The 14,599-nt window shown below is 42.4% G+C and overlaps 1 protein-coding gene across 20 annotated transcripts in view; it reads left to right on the top strand.

Moving 5' to 3' along the window:
• Positions 1-14,599, top strand: part of SVIL (supervillin) — a 231,753-nt gene that overhangs the window by 160,053 nt on the left and 57,101 nt on the right. For 9 of the 20 annotated variants that reach the window (XM_055334465.1, XM_055334464.1, XM_055334469.1 and 6 more), the window contains 9 exons: positions 4,136-4,216; positions 6,446-7,348; positions 7,735-7,905; positions 8,621-8,655; positions 9,187-9,248; positions 9,556-9,695; positions 11,089-11,184; positions 13,004-13,247; positions 13,686-14,259. In XM_055334465.1, coding sequence (XP_055190440.1) covers positions 4,136-4,216; positions 6,446-7,348; positions 7,735-7,905; positions 8,621-8,655; positions 9,187-9,248; positions 9,556-9,695; positions 11,089-11,184; positions 13,004-13,247; positions 13,686-14,259 — 2,306 coding nt within the window. The remainder of the gene's footprint in view (positions 1-4,135; positions 4,217-6,445; positions 7,349-7,734; positions 7,906-8,620; positions 8,656-9,186; positions 9,249-9,555; positions 9,696-11,088; positions 11,185-13,003; positions 13,248-13,685; positions 14,260-14,599) is intronic. The other 11 variants (XM_055334475.1, XM_055334472.1, XM_055334479.1 and 8 more) reach the window with 8 other exon arrangements.

Genomic DNA, 14,599 nt, shown 5'->3' with positions numbered 1-14,599 from the left:
AACCAAACTGCTCTTCACTGTTGGACACCTTTGATTTCACGTTGTACATTTGGAGAAAAAACAGGAAGAAGATAATTAAGTTTTGTAGGATTTACAGGTAATTTCCAGGCTTTCTGCTGAAGGTAGAATAATTGCAGCTGAGACCACTATCCAGTCAGAGTTGTGGGTATGGCCAGGACACCTTTGGTGCCTTCCTTGCTTAGCCTCAGAGCACGTGAACACTGGCGTCCCAACTACATCATCTCACTCCAGCCAGGGAGGGGTTGCTCATTCATTACCCATTCATCTTCCAGAACTCAAAGCCTGTAGCGCTGCAGAGGAAGATGTAGCCAAAAGGGTCTCACAACACTTGGGTTCAAGCCCCAGCCTTTCTTGTGATCTGGGCCAGTTAATATACCTTTTTTCTTTTTTTTGTACCTTCCTTGCTTTATCTATAAAATGAGTATAAGAACACCTCCGAGGGTGTGATCATTGAACAGTTCATCCATCCCACAAATACTTATCGAGACCTGTTCCTTCCCACACACTGTTCTGGGTGCTGGTGATACAACGGGCTTTTCTCAAGAAGCTCATTTCCCCTACTGAATCTCCCTCCCCTAGGAAAAAGCAGCAAACAAGCATGCAACATGATAGATGTAGTAAGTGCTATGAAGAAAATTCGAGCAATTCAGTAGAGGGAGACAGAGAAATGATTGGCAGTTGCTATTTTGATATAGAGTGGTTAGGAAGGACTCTTTGATAGGATAGTAGTTAAGTGAAGACCTACTTAAAATGAAGCAGCCTTGCAACTGTTGGGGTGAATTGGCCCAAGCAGAAGTAGCACCCACAAAGATCTGAGGGGACTCCATGCATGGAGCATTTGAGGAGGGGAAGAGGAGGTGAGAGAGATGTGGGGGAGAGGGGTGCACCGATCAGGGAGGGCCCATCACCAGGGCTTTGGGTGAGTTGTGCTCTAAATGATGTGTAGAGCCATATAAGGGATGGAAAAGAGGAATAACAGATCTGGCTGCTAAGCTGAAAATAGAGTGTAGGTGGGCAAGGATGAAAACAAATAGAATAATTAGGGGGCTATCTTAGTAATCTGAGTGAGAGATGGTGGTGGCTTGAACTAGAATGATGGCAGCAGAGGGGAGGAAAGAGGTTAGGTTTTGAGGGTCACCAGGGGAATTGCTGATAACTTAGATGTGGGGCATAAAAGAAACCAAGGAATCGAAGAGGAGTCTTGAGAGGAGGCAACTCGAAGTGGGGCATTGTCATTTGCTGAAATAGAGAAAGCTCCAATGCAGGTTGACTTTGGAGGGATACCAAGAGTCCAGTTTTTGGACATGTTATACTCAAGATATCCACCAGATATTCCAATGGAAGCATCAAGTGGCCAGCGGAGTCCAAGAGTCTGAGGTGAAGGGGAGGGCAGCATGGAAGTAGAGACTGATGGGAACATCAAGGCACTGAATGTCAGCGGAGGAGGAGAGGAGCCCATCTTGGGCACCCTGAGCTCTAGAGGGGCAGGGGGTATGGGGAGGAGGAGACCCAGAAGGCTGCTGAGCTAGGTGAAAGGAGGGATCGCCTGCATCAGATGCTGCTAGTGGATGAGGGAGAGAAGGACCAAGGAGGGAGCCTGTGCTTCAAGCCAGGGGGCGAGGCATGCTCTCAGTAGCCTGTGTCCAGAAAGTGTCCCATTCAGATGAGGTGTCTCCCCATCCCTTCTCTTTATTTTCTGGTCCTGATGGCAGAAAATATCACCAAAGTAAGTGCCTCAACCAAAGTCAAGGATCCTAGAAATACTTTAAGAAATACTGTTCTAAGTCACTCCTGCTTAAGTAAACATACTTAAGACAAAATCATCCTCCTGGTTGAGGCTGGACCATGTTCCTTGAAATCATGTGCCTTCTGAATTAAGACTCTGTATGTCTCATCTCTTTAAAATATAAAAGCAGTAACTCGGAGATGGATAGTTGGATGTTGTCTATGAAAAAAGGAAGGAGAGGAAGAGCATTTGAAAGGGCTTGCCACATTCTTGGCATGATGTCTTCTCTACTTTCAGTTATTTATCATTACATTCATATGTGAAATTGTCAAAATTTGAGTATTTGCTACCATGCTCATAGTTACTTGGTTGTTTAGCTAGAGGGCTAAACACCTAAGATTAATGAATAAAGGGAGCCCAGCAAGGATCCCAAGTCTCTGTATGATTTTCACTTTTCAGATGCTGACCCATCATATTCTTTAGCTCCTGATTTTTTTTTTTTTTTTGGTGGTGTTGACCAAGTTCTAGTCTTATCAGTGAAAGTCATGTTCAAAACGTTGCACAGCACTTCTCAGTTTACAAAGAATTCTGTTATACAAAAAGCATTTGAGTCTTAAAATAGTTTTGTGAGGTAGGCATCTCAGTTATATTAACTTGATGGTTTTCAAAAGCAAATATCTGTTGCTCCCTCTTCTACTATATCCTGTCCTGGAGTGATTGCCTCCTTTCTTAGCTGCAAATGATAAGCTAATTATTCCTATGTTTAAATTAGAAACTAGATTGATTGGATTGATTGATTGATTTAACAGAGAGAGAAAGCATAAGGTGAGAGAGCAGCAGGCAGAGGGAGAGGGAGAAGCAGGCTCCCTGTTGAGCAGACAGCCTGATGTGGGGCTCTATCCCAGGACCCTGGGATCATGACCTGAGCCAAAGACAGACACCTAACTGATGAGCCACCCAGATACCACCCTTAAAAACTAAACCCTTAAAAAAAAAAGATTTTATTTATTTATTCATGGGAGACACGCACACGCAGAGAGAGACAGAGATATAGGCAGAGGGAGAACAGGCTCCATGTAGGGAGCCTGATGCGGGACTTGATCCCAGGACTCCAGGATCACACCCTGGGCCAAAAGCAGACACTAAACTGCTGAGCCACCCAGGGATCCCCAACTAGACCTTTTATAATTGGAAATAAAACAGCTTTCCATACATCTGATTTTTTTGTTCACTACTGACTAAATTGCTGTAATGCTGGGGATAGAAGGGTGGGCTAACAGGTTTGGGTATAGAAAGATGGGGATTCCAAGCCTAGACTATGACAGATTTCAGTGGTCACAAGAAAAAGTACGGTAGTGGTTATAGACTGGTTCTTGCCTGTGAGCTTCAACTAAAACTTGAAATAAAATGACTTTTAGAAAATTAAGATTATTTGATTATTATTCTCTTTTCTTGGAAACTGCTTTCAACTAAAATGTGTTTCTAGCCTAGTATTGAAAAAACTCTTACAAATAAGTTGGTCTGGTTTTAAGCTGGTAAACATTCCCTTTCTGCATTGTAAGGTGATATAGATCAGCAGTCTTCACCTCCTGTGGCTTGCTTTACCACAGGGTTTTCCTGGCCTGTTCTAAAATATCTTCAGCCTGGCATAATTCCTTCATAACATTCAACTTTGCATTATAGCTGAGCGTGTGTTGAAGAATGTATGTGTAAATCGTATCTTGCCTGCCTGTAGTGTAAGTTTTTTAATGGCTGAGATGATGCTTGAGTCACTTTTGGTACTTCTCAGAGCCTAGTACAGCGCTTCATACATGGTAGGAACTCAACATTTATTGAATTGACCTGAATTAGTAATGGTTATGTAATCGTTATGTTAGGTCCCTTATTTAGTGACAAATATAAAAGGAAAATGTACAAGAGCAATTAAAGATATGATCTTATTGAATTTCTTTTTATTTATCTCCTTTATGTGATACATGTCATTTTGCATGGACACTATATTTGGCTCTTTACCAATGTACCTTGACAAAACTTATAGATAAGTTGATATTTAATCCGACTTCTTACAAGAAAACTGTCTGGTATTTGTGGGGAAAGTGTGACTTTAACAGACTCCTAATACTTTCAGATTACTTGGAAAACACTTTAGGAGGTGGCTTTGGATAGATATATTTCAATCTCTTGGGTTTAGTAATGGGCCACGTGTCCTTGGGGGTTCGTGAAGTGAATATAAACTCCATGGCAAAATGCGCTTACACATTTTCAAAAGCCAGGACTAGTCTTTACTTAAACAAAAATCAGCCTTTATAGTTTTAAATTATAATTGTCTGTAGATGTGTTGACATTCAAATAGAAATTATCTGAAGTTTTGTCTTTTGTACGTGATAGTACCGGGAAACCCAAACATGAGTGGTTTCTCCAGAAAGATTCCGAAGGGGACACACCTTCTCTTATCAACTGGCCTTCCAGGTATATCCCAAGCTGAAAGTCTTGGCTTATATGTAGTGAGTGCTTCTACTTCCCTGCTGACATGCCTTGCTCTTTCACACATTACTGAATGAATGCTAACTCTCTTCTTGCCCTCTTAATGGCAGTGTTTTTGAAAATTATGTGTTCACAAGGGGCTGCTGGAAGTTACTTTTTGAATGTTTGCTTTTCTACTCCACTTGCCTTAATCCCTGCTAATAGTATCCCCCCCTCCTCTTTTTTCCCCTTTTTGAAAATCTTTTGGATTACACTTCTCACTTCTCTCCCTTCTCACCAACCCACACACCACCAAGTGGGGGCAGTAGTGAGCACCTAAATAAAGCCTCTTGGTTGCTCTCCTCTTGAGTCACTCTAACCAGCTAGTGTCCCATCTGGTCAACACCAGCTGGATCCACCCAGCACTTCCAGCCTCCTCCTCTCCATGTCTCCTCATCTCTAAATCAATAGTTAATTTTCACCAGTTGCACTTAGGGCATGTGGTTTTAAAGGCAAACAAAAAACCCCTATCATTTCATTTTTAAGGTTGGGGGCAGGGAGAGGCGGAAGGAGTAAGAATGAATAAGGCTGTGGCGGGACAAAGCACCCATATACTGAGTTTCTAACAGTCACTTTGTTCTCAGCTGAGGACAACATTCAGATTGTCTCTGATTAGAAGGACACATTCCACGGGAGAACTTGAGCCACATTTCAGTCTTCTTTTGATTAACAAAGCTTATAAATATGAAAACCTCCAACACTGGCTAGTCTCTGGGAAAAATAACAACTCGGAATGCTTTCTTTTTTCCTCCTGAATTGTTCATGGTAACTGCCTTTTATGTGTGTCTTTGATTTTTTTTGTTAACGAAATATACATAGATGCCCTACATGTTGAAAAACATGTAGGCGTTTATATATCAAATTTAGCTGGGTGCATTTGTCATTTAAGGAAATATTCTCTTCCGAAACTGTCATTAATAATTATTTTTGCTGACCAATATTCAGGAAATGAAGGTTTAGCCCCAAGAAATCACTTTTCCCACTCTAAAAACGTGTTTTACTTTTTAAAGATGATTGCGAATTAGTAATCTATTCTTAAACAGCTTCAGTGTTTCTCCTTTCTCACTACATGGCATTTCAAAAAGTAAAGATAAGTACCAGCTACTGCTATTAAATGGTTAAAGTACTAAGCCTTCCATGTACTTCCAAACCACCACATTACATTTTGTCACTACCATTTCCATTTAAAAAGCAAGACTCCTGAGCCAAGTAAGTTGCCTGAGACCACACAGCTAGAACTGGCTGAGCCAGTCTTGGACTCAGGTCTCCTAGGTGCCTCTAGCCAGAGCTCTTGGTTATTTTGCTTCTGCAGTAATAGAATAAGGTGTGTAGCTTTTAAAATGGATTTGTTTTGCTCCTAGATACTCAAATAACTCTAGAAATGAGAGCAATCTCTTTTCAGGTTAGTTTTTAACTAAGGGCCTAGTAGCAACCCCAAAGGGAAGAAAACGTTCAGTTGTGTTAGTTTTTTCAACAGAATATCTTTTCTCTAACATCCTCCTTGGTGCCACAATTGTTAGTAGTAACGATGTCCAAACTGGTCACAAGTCTTAAGAATGAATGAATATAGTCTGCATTGCATGACAAAGCTTGGGAATGTTTAGTTGAGTGCTTGAAAGGGGCAATTGTTGTATCTTGAGTCCAATTTAGAAAAATTTTAAAAGTCACAAATGTTCTTACATTTCCAGGAAACAATGAAATTACATTTGGTCAATAGGTGTGTGTGTATACCTGGAAAAGCCCCCTCCCCACCCTGGAGTCCATACACAAGGCCTGTACATGTGGAGGGTTTATGGATTCCCAGGGCCAGCCTCAGCGTGCCCTCATGCATACTGGTGGTGTATATTAATGGATTTTTCTGTGGCTTCTGGTCATTGATGTAGTCAGAAGAGGTCCATTCTCACCCAGGATGGCATCTGAGCCATCTCAGCTTTATGGAGGGTGGAGTTAGTTTGGCGCCACACTGGCATCTGTACGCACTTTTGGAAACTCAACTCAAAATCGCTCATCTAGCACGCAGTGGGGTTCTGACATTAACCACCAGAAATGCGTTGTCCCCAGTGGTTCTGTCTTTGGGTGGATTTCCATTCACCAGTAATCTATGATCCACGCATGCTTTCTCCCCGTTAAGCAGTTACTGCACTTTGCAACTTAAATCCTTTTTCTTTCTTAAAGAGTTAAAGTTAGAGAAAAATTGGTGAGAGAGGAGAGTGCTCGCAGCAGCCCCGAAGTGGCCTCCGAGCCCTTCACTCAGAGGAGACATCAGCCAGTGCCCGTCCATTGCTCGTCCTTTCAGTCAGAAAATTCGGCCTTTGATAGGGTCTCCAGCAAGGCGGCCAGCTCCGTGCGACAGCCCATCCGCGGCTATGTCCAACCGGCAGACCCCATTCACACGGCCACTCTGGTGACCTCAGAGATCCCTGAAAACATATCAGAATACAGCTGGGGGGGGTCGGCCACCCAGAATGTCAGGAAGCCTCCCATCTCGAAGGTTCTAGAAAGTGAGAGAAGGGAGGATACTTCCATTCTCCGTATTTGTGAGTCAAAAACAGAGGAAGATATGCTCTTCACCGAAGCTCTGGAGAAAAGCAGGAAAACGCTTTTGGATTTGGAGGACCATGAGCTTATGAGAAGCCACGAAGAGCCCTCTGGAAATGAAGATTTGGGCAAGCCTGCTGTTAGCACAGTCACCTTAGAACACCAGATGGAAGCAGAAAGTCCGTCACACCCCCTTGAAACTCAGCAACAACCCACGGAGAGAATTAGCAGACAAGAGATGGTTCTCTATGTTCAGAGCGAGCCCGTGTCCCAAGATGCCAGGGTGACAGGCCACAGAAGGGAAGCATTTACAAAGAAGCGCAAGGTCCTCACCCGCTCCCTGTCTGACTACACGGGCCCCCCTCAGCTGCAGGCCCCCCTCAAGTGTAAGGACCCCACTTCCAAGCAGGATCCAGAGCTGCAGAGTTCCAGAGCCGAAGGGCCCCCCACAGAAGTTGGCATGCTGGACACAAAGGTCTCAGTGGCCCAGCTGCGAAATGCATTTCTGGAGTCTGTCAATGCCAGCAAGAAACGCGAACTGTAGGTGATGTTTCAGACGTCATCCTGATGTGTCACTTGCACGTCCTTGGCAGAATTATTCACTTCGCAACTTGTGTTGTGTCCTGCATTGAATCATATTAGCTTAGCTCACCAGTGTGCAGGGCAGCCCGTACAGGCAATGGCTCAGAAACTACCATTCTGCTTTTGCCTACTAATGGGGAGCTACAGTATTGGGTTGCTGGAATGTTCCGCCCCCTTTCCGTGCATGGTCGGAGCATGTGGTGGGATTTGGTGGTGTCTGGGCCTTACCTCACTGAGATGCATAAACCTCTGCTTCTCTCTCTCTCTCTCTCTCTCTCTCACTCACTCACTCTCTTCTCTCTCTCGTTTCTCTTCTGTATACTCCCTCCCAATGATTCTAAAAGCCCATCCCGGGTTGAGAGGTCAACCGAAGGAGTTGGCTTGCCTACCGGTGTGGAGCGGGAGAGAGGGTCCCGGAAACCAAGACGCTATTTTTCTCCTGGTGAAAGTAGAAAAACTTCCGAGAGATTTAGAACTCAACCTATAACCTCAGCAGAACGAAAGGAATCGGATAGGTAGGCATGCGTGATGTGTAGTACCATAGTCTAGGGAACGTAAAGGCAATAGTCCAGGATTTTTCCTACAGCCACGATCCTAGTGCTGGTTAAATGGGATGTGGCGATTCCATCATTCTTCCAGCTAGTCTCTAAGAGATCTTTATTTGGCTTGTGTGTATGTATTTTTAAAGGATGCTGCCTGTGACAACAGTATCACAATACGATTTTACATTGCATTCAGAGGGTAAGAAGTGAGACATGTTATTTTTCTTCATTTACTGTTTCTCATTTTTTATGCCCTCATTAAATTAGAATCCACCAGTGAGTATTCACTAGATTTTCCAGTGCAAAGAAATAGGGATTTTATATTCCTCTTATAAATATCTGTCTACTTGTCACATTTGAGTTTTACCCGATTGTAGCCTTACACATAAAGATGATAGAATTTTTCTACCAAGTGATCGGTCATGTTTAATAAGTCACACTCAGTTCTGGTTTGTCTCCACGGGGTGTGCACCTGGCTGGGTTGTGTGCACACGCACTCCACCGTGTCCATTAACACCTGTACCTGTGTATTCACAACAAGAATCATTAGCAGGATGATATTCTTTAAAAGAGTTGAATTGAATTTTTATTTTTATTTTTGCTTTTAGTTTTAATCTGATTTTTATTTGGATCTTCTATTCCCACCAACTAATTTTTTGTTATTATTATTGCCTAATGTCTTTCCTAGGTCTGCTTCGCATTCAGAAATGCCAACCACTGAGGGCAAGTACCTGTTTTCCTTTTGCCACTTCTCTATCATTTCACCCAGATTAGGTTTCCATTAAGATTTTGCTTTTTGAGAGGATGAGATTATGGAGCATACTGATTTCTTTTCTGCATATTTTCTATCTGTGAATCTAATAAAACCTAGTTGAGATTCTAGAGTGAGCTTTTCCTTATTTTTGAGAGAGAACTGTGGGATGGATAATATTAAAACAACTGATTGGCTAAAGAAGCAACTTTTTGTTATTAATTTATTGTTACTATGTAACAATAAAGAGCAATGCCTTTCAGAAAAATCTATTCTTAGACCTCAATTACTCAAATATTACCACAGAAAAATATTCTCCAGACTAAGGGTTGTCTGGCTAATTGCAATGGAAATTAGCACCTTTTCACTGAGCAGAAGAATGGAATCCCTCCAAGGGATTCTTATATTCAAAGGATTTCCAGGTCAGCCTTGGGAAACTTTTCAGAGACTTCACCTGTGTTTTTCTAATGATGTTCAGTTTTTATTTTATGGCTTTTTTACAGATGAAGAAAAGGTAGATGAACGAGCCAAGCTGAGTGTCGCTGCCAAAAGGCTGCTTTTCAGGGTAAGGTGTGCCGAAGTGCTTGAGGGAAATTGTCCCCCTGCTCAGGGAGGTGCCACTGCTGCCCCTGCTCCCTGCAGGGGGACCCCTTCAGCCTGCCTCACTCTGGTCCCTCTGCCTCTGGCTGAGCCTCTGGCAGGTGTGACCACCAGCTGACACCCTAACAGGTGTGTGCTTCTCAGAATGAAATGTGCCTTGCAGGAGGTCCCTTGGGGGGGGGGGGGCCTTCTAGGACAACAAAGCAGAGACTCTGCTGCCCCTGTGTCCTTTCCTGCAATGTATAAGGATTCCTCATTATTTCTGATCTTAGGAAATGGAAAAATCATTTGATGAGAAAAATGTTCCAAAGCGACGCTCCAGAAACGCGGCTGTGGAGCAAAGGCTGCGTCGGCTACAGGATAGATCCCACACCCAGCCCGTTACCACCGAGGAAGTGGCCATTGCAGCCACGTAAGTCCCCCTCGTGACCTCTTGGCTTGAGCTGAAATACCTTCTTGCAAAAAAAAAAAAAAAAAAAAGATTTAAAGATTTTAAATAAAAATGAAGTGATTGGGAGATGGTTTAGTTAAAAGCCACAGAGACATTGGTACTTTGGGATTCTCCTTAACCGTGGTCTCTCTGAACTTTGTAAAGGAGTGTGTTGCCCAATGCATCTCCTAGAAAAACCTCTTTTTAGAGGAATTTTAATTTTTTTTGGTCTGTGCCTTTCTTAATTTTTTTTACAGTGGAAAATTTAAAACATGAGGTTAATATACTGAGCCGCCATGTACTGACCACCCAGTTTTAAAGGTCAGCAGCTTAGTGAAGCTTGCTCTACCCACATCCTATCCACTTCCCATCTCCCAGTGTATTGTTCCCAGAAAAACCCCAGATGTCATTTCATCCATATATATTTCAGCAGATATCTCCAGGGGTCTGGGGGTGTTTTTTAATTTGTTTTTAAACAATCACCAAAAAACCTAAAAAAAAAAAAAAATCCTTGGGAGTTTGATGACTTTCCATACTTGAGCAGTCTATTCCAATATGTTTAGAGTGAATTTCTTAAAGTAATTCATTCAGAGATAATTGCTTCAATCAAGTGAAAACTCATATTTGGTTTTTAGAAATTATTTTCGTGCTTCTCCTGGACACACACATGGTCTTCCTGAAGAAAGCAAGTTCACCTCATTCAGGGCACGGACATCCCAAGAGGCATCTGTGTCATAGTCCAAACCTATGGGCCTGCTATTAGATTAGCTGCTTCACTTCCCTACCCAGCTGTTCCTCAACTCCATGTTGTGTTTGCAGATCAAACTTCTTGTATTTATTAGGAACTCTTAGCAAATCAGCTTTTTCATTTTTTTAGTGTTTGAGTGGCTATTGTATATACCAAGAAGCAACTATCCATGAGAGCAAAACAGTAAATATAAACAAAAATTACCACCTTAGAAGGCTCCCCGAATTTACTTTGATGTGCTTATAGGTTATATGAGGATACTGATTTTTCTTTTTTACAAAAGAGATTGAAAACAACGTTCTAAAACATTAGCATAATCTGCTGATTTACTAGTGATTGATATTAGCTTTTTCTCAAGTTATTTTTTAAAATCAGGACATTTATTCTGAAATTAGGGTAAATCTTCTCCAAGCTCTAGAAATCTAATCTTATTCCATTTACTTTGCATAGCCTCCCTCTCTGATTTCCTAAGTTTGTAATTGCTTTTCAAATTCTTTGGTATTTTCCCCCAGAATATATTAATAAATGTTTATGTACTGTTTCTGAATTTAAAACTATGTTTTCCTTTAATGCTTCTTTTCTTCTCTTTCCTTATGAATGTTCCTTCTTTGGCAATTGCTTTTAAAGTGAACCTATCCCTGCTTCGTGCTCTGTGGCCACCCACCCTGTAATGGCAAGACTTCCTAGTCCCACTGTAGCTAAGAGCACTGTGCAGCCTGCCAGGTACTGGATAGAAGTAGCTGCATGCAGCCCTCAAGGCAAAAGTCCTAGATAACAGATGCATCTCATAATACTGAATGCTTTTCATGTGTTTGAGAAACGAATCAGGGCAACTAGTTGCTGTGGGAATGGGCTCCATTTTGTTTTGTCATGGTGTGTGAGACACTGCAAACTTCGTGTAGGCCTGCATGAGAAAACGTTTCATCTCTCTGCTCACATTATGTATTGGAACTAGGATCCCACTAACTCACTTATTCATTTGTTTTGTTTGTTTTTCATAATCATGGTCACCCCTAAGAAATTTCATCCTTCATCTAAAATACTAGCACTTAATAAAGATTAATAGGAAAATGAGGAGTCAACGTGAAGGTTGAAATTCCAGTAATACCCTGGTCTTTGTAAGCACTTATAGTCCTAAATACATGCTGGAAACAACCCTATCTCCTTCTAATGTATAGAGAGACAAGACCATGACTTTTTGGGATTGAGACAATATTAATTTATGGTGTCTGAACTTAGATGTTTTACTACTAAGTTTTGAATTGTGACATTTTGAAAATATATCTTTAAGGCATCTAGATATCCCCTGTTTTACTGTGAGGGGCCAAAACAAAAGAACCAAAGATAAGATTTAAAAAAATCAAATGGTAGGGCAGAAATAGATTCCAGCCCCCCCCCCCCCCCCCCCCGCAGAAGCAGGGGTCTGTCTGGGGAAGTAGGGGGCCATTGGTCTCCTTGCTCTGTGCTACACCTCGGAAACATGTGAGACTCAGGTTGCCTTTCTTACCATCTTCATGATACCCTGGAATACTGGCTCTTTAGTCTGGGGAAACCCCTGAGTTGGTGATTAATTGGAGCTAAGACAATATACTGTCTGCTGGGTTTGAGAATTGGATTTGCCAGTGGCACCAACCTACATTGTCATAAACCTTCCAAGATCCACCGTGACCAGGTAACAGGAGGTTTCCTCCTCCACCTGGAAGTTGGAGGGATTTATCAGCACTTGAAATGTCCTTTACTTTTCAAGTTTCTGGGACTTACAGATCTAAGTACCTTTTATAAAATTGGTAGAAAGCTGTGAGAGAAAATGCTGCACTAAAGGATGAAGGAATCTTTACAATCAATTGTGAAAATCAAAACTCTTCTACAGATATGTTGTTGACAGAACATAGTATTTCCCAGTTCTATAAAAGGAAAAGAATACCTCTGAACTGCATTTTTATTTATTTGTTTGTTTGTTTATTTATTTTTATTTATTTATTAGAGAGAGAGAGAGCATGCGTGGGAGTGGGAGAGGCAGAGGGAGAGGAAGAGAGAGGATCTCAAGCAGACACCACACTGAGCATAGAGCCCAACTCGGGGCTCAATCTCGCCACTCTAAGATCACGACCTGAGCCAGAGCCAAGAGCCAGGCATTTAACTAACTGAGCCACCCAGGTGCCCCTGAACCACATATTTAGAGAACGTCTAGACGTGTCATGGGTAATACCTTGGGACTCTGCTTTATTTGTTGTTGATATCACTGATATATCGTCTCCCTAAGATAAGGTATATCCAAGCTGACTTTAGTTCCTTAAAGAGGAAATTCACTTTTTGGAAATAATTCAGAGATAAAGATCTGCTCTTTGTGAAATTGGTAACGCCTCCGCTGCTACTCATGGTCTTGTTAATAGCTAAACAGTGCCTACACCTGTCTTAAATATCTGAAGGGAGAAAACCCTTTTCAAACTTACATGACACTTGGAAGAATGTTAATATTCAAAATTTAGCAGGGGGCTTTTGTTGGTGTTTATCTGTGTTACTGAGTATTTATCCCTTTCAGGTTGCAGGCATCTGCTCACCACAAAGCCTTAGCCAGAGACCAGGCAAATGAGGGCAAAGATGCTGCTGAACAAGGTGAACCTGACTCCTCCACTCTAAGCTTAGCAGAGAAGTTGGCCTTGTTTAACAAATTATCCCAGCCAGTCTCAAAAGCTATTTCTACCCGAAACAGAATAGACATGAGACAGAGGAGAATGAATGCTCGCTATCAGACTCAGCCAGTCACGCTTGGAGAGGTGGAACAGGTGGGTACGCTGTGATTGAATTCTAGTTTGCAGGTCTGGTCTTAAAATGGAGGACCACGGCGTTGCCTCCGAGGTCAGTGATAAAATTAAGGTGATCTACCTGTCAACAGTGTTACCTGTAGGAAATTTGGTAATGACTTCCTTCCTAAGATAGCCATGCCGAGCATGTTTCTCTTTTCTTGTTTTTATAATTTGCGTGCTGAAATCATCTGGAATGAGTCCTTTATGGAGAGAAAAATAAGATGAACAACCTGCTTTTCACCCAGATGATTTTGATCAATGAGATGCATTATACAAAATATGTCTTCCTGCAAAGATAAGCCATGAAACGACACCAAATGTAGTAGTTCAGTTTATGTCTATGTCAACAGATAAACTGAGATTCAGGGAGACCGTATTTTTGAATCGGCTTTTTGCATTTTAACTGTGTCCTCCCAGGTGCAAAGTGGAAAGCTCATTCCTTTCTCACCTACCGTTAACACATCTGTGTCCACCATGGCATCTACAGTCACTCCAATGTATGCAGGGGATCTTCGGACAAAGTTGCCTGTGGATGACAGAACAAGTGCCACTGACCATAAATTTCCTTCTTTGATGGAAAATTCAGATTCTCCGGTTAGAAGCATTCTGAAGTCCCAAGTCTGGCAGCCTTTGACTGAGGGCAGTGGAAACAGAGGAATGTTGAGAGAGCTGGGCGAGACAGAAGGGAAGAGAGTCTTGACAGGTGGAGATGGTGGTAAAAAGTACGGGTCCTTTGAGGAAGTGGAGCCACCCTGTCCTACCCTGAACAGAGTCTGGGAAGGAGACAGCCATAAGGAAACCAAATATGCTGTTCCGAGAAAGGGTAGCCTGGAACTAGCTCACCCTCCCATTGCCCACCTTGGCGATGAACTGAAGGAGTTCTCCGTGGGTAAAAGCATTGCACAGGGGAGCCCAGACTGGACAGATAGGCAGCCCTTTGAAGAGAAGGTTGACCCGGAAAATGTCACGAGAAGGAGGTTTTCGCTAAGAGGTAGGTTACTGCTCCAAAAGGTTTAGAAACCAGCTGGGTTTTTGGTGTTTGCTTGACTGGTTGAGTGTGTCTGTGATTATGTTCAATTAAAGTAGGAGGATGGTTTATAACTCATATCGATTGCAAATCATGTGTGAATTCTCCTCCTCCCTGGGCATCTCTTCCCCTTGAAGCCGACCTGGTCCATGGATTAATCAGTTTTTCAACAATAAAAATAGCTGGAGCTCTTTTACACATCCTGATAAGGATTCTTGCTGATTCAGGCCACATTAACTCACATAACAGTCTTGTGTCAGCCCCTCTTAGGAGTCGATCACCCCAAAGGGCTGGGTAAGCACAG

This window comes from Nyctereutes procyonoides, unplaced genomic scaffold (assembly GCF_905146905.1).
Source record: "Nyctereutes procyonoides isolate TBG_1078 unplaced genomic scaffold, NYPRO_anot_genome, whole genome shotgun sequence".
Taxonomy (NCBI): Eukaryota; Metazoa; Chordata; class Mammalia; order Carnivora; family Canidae; genus Nyctereutes; species Nyctereutes procyonoides.
This window is presented reverse-complemented; position numbering and strand designations above follow the sequence as displayed.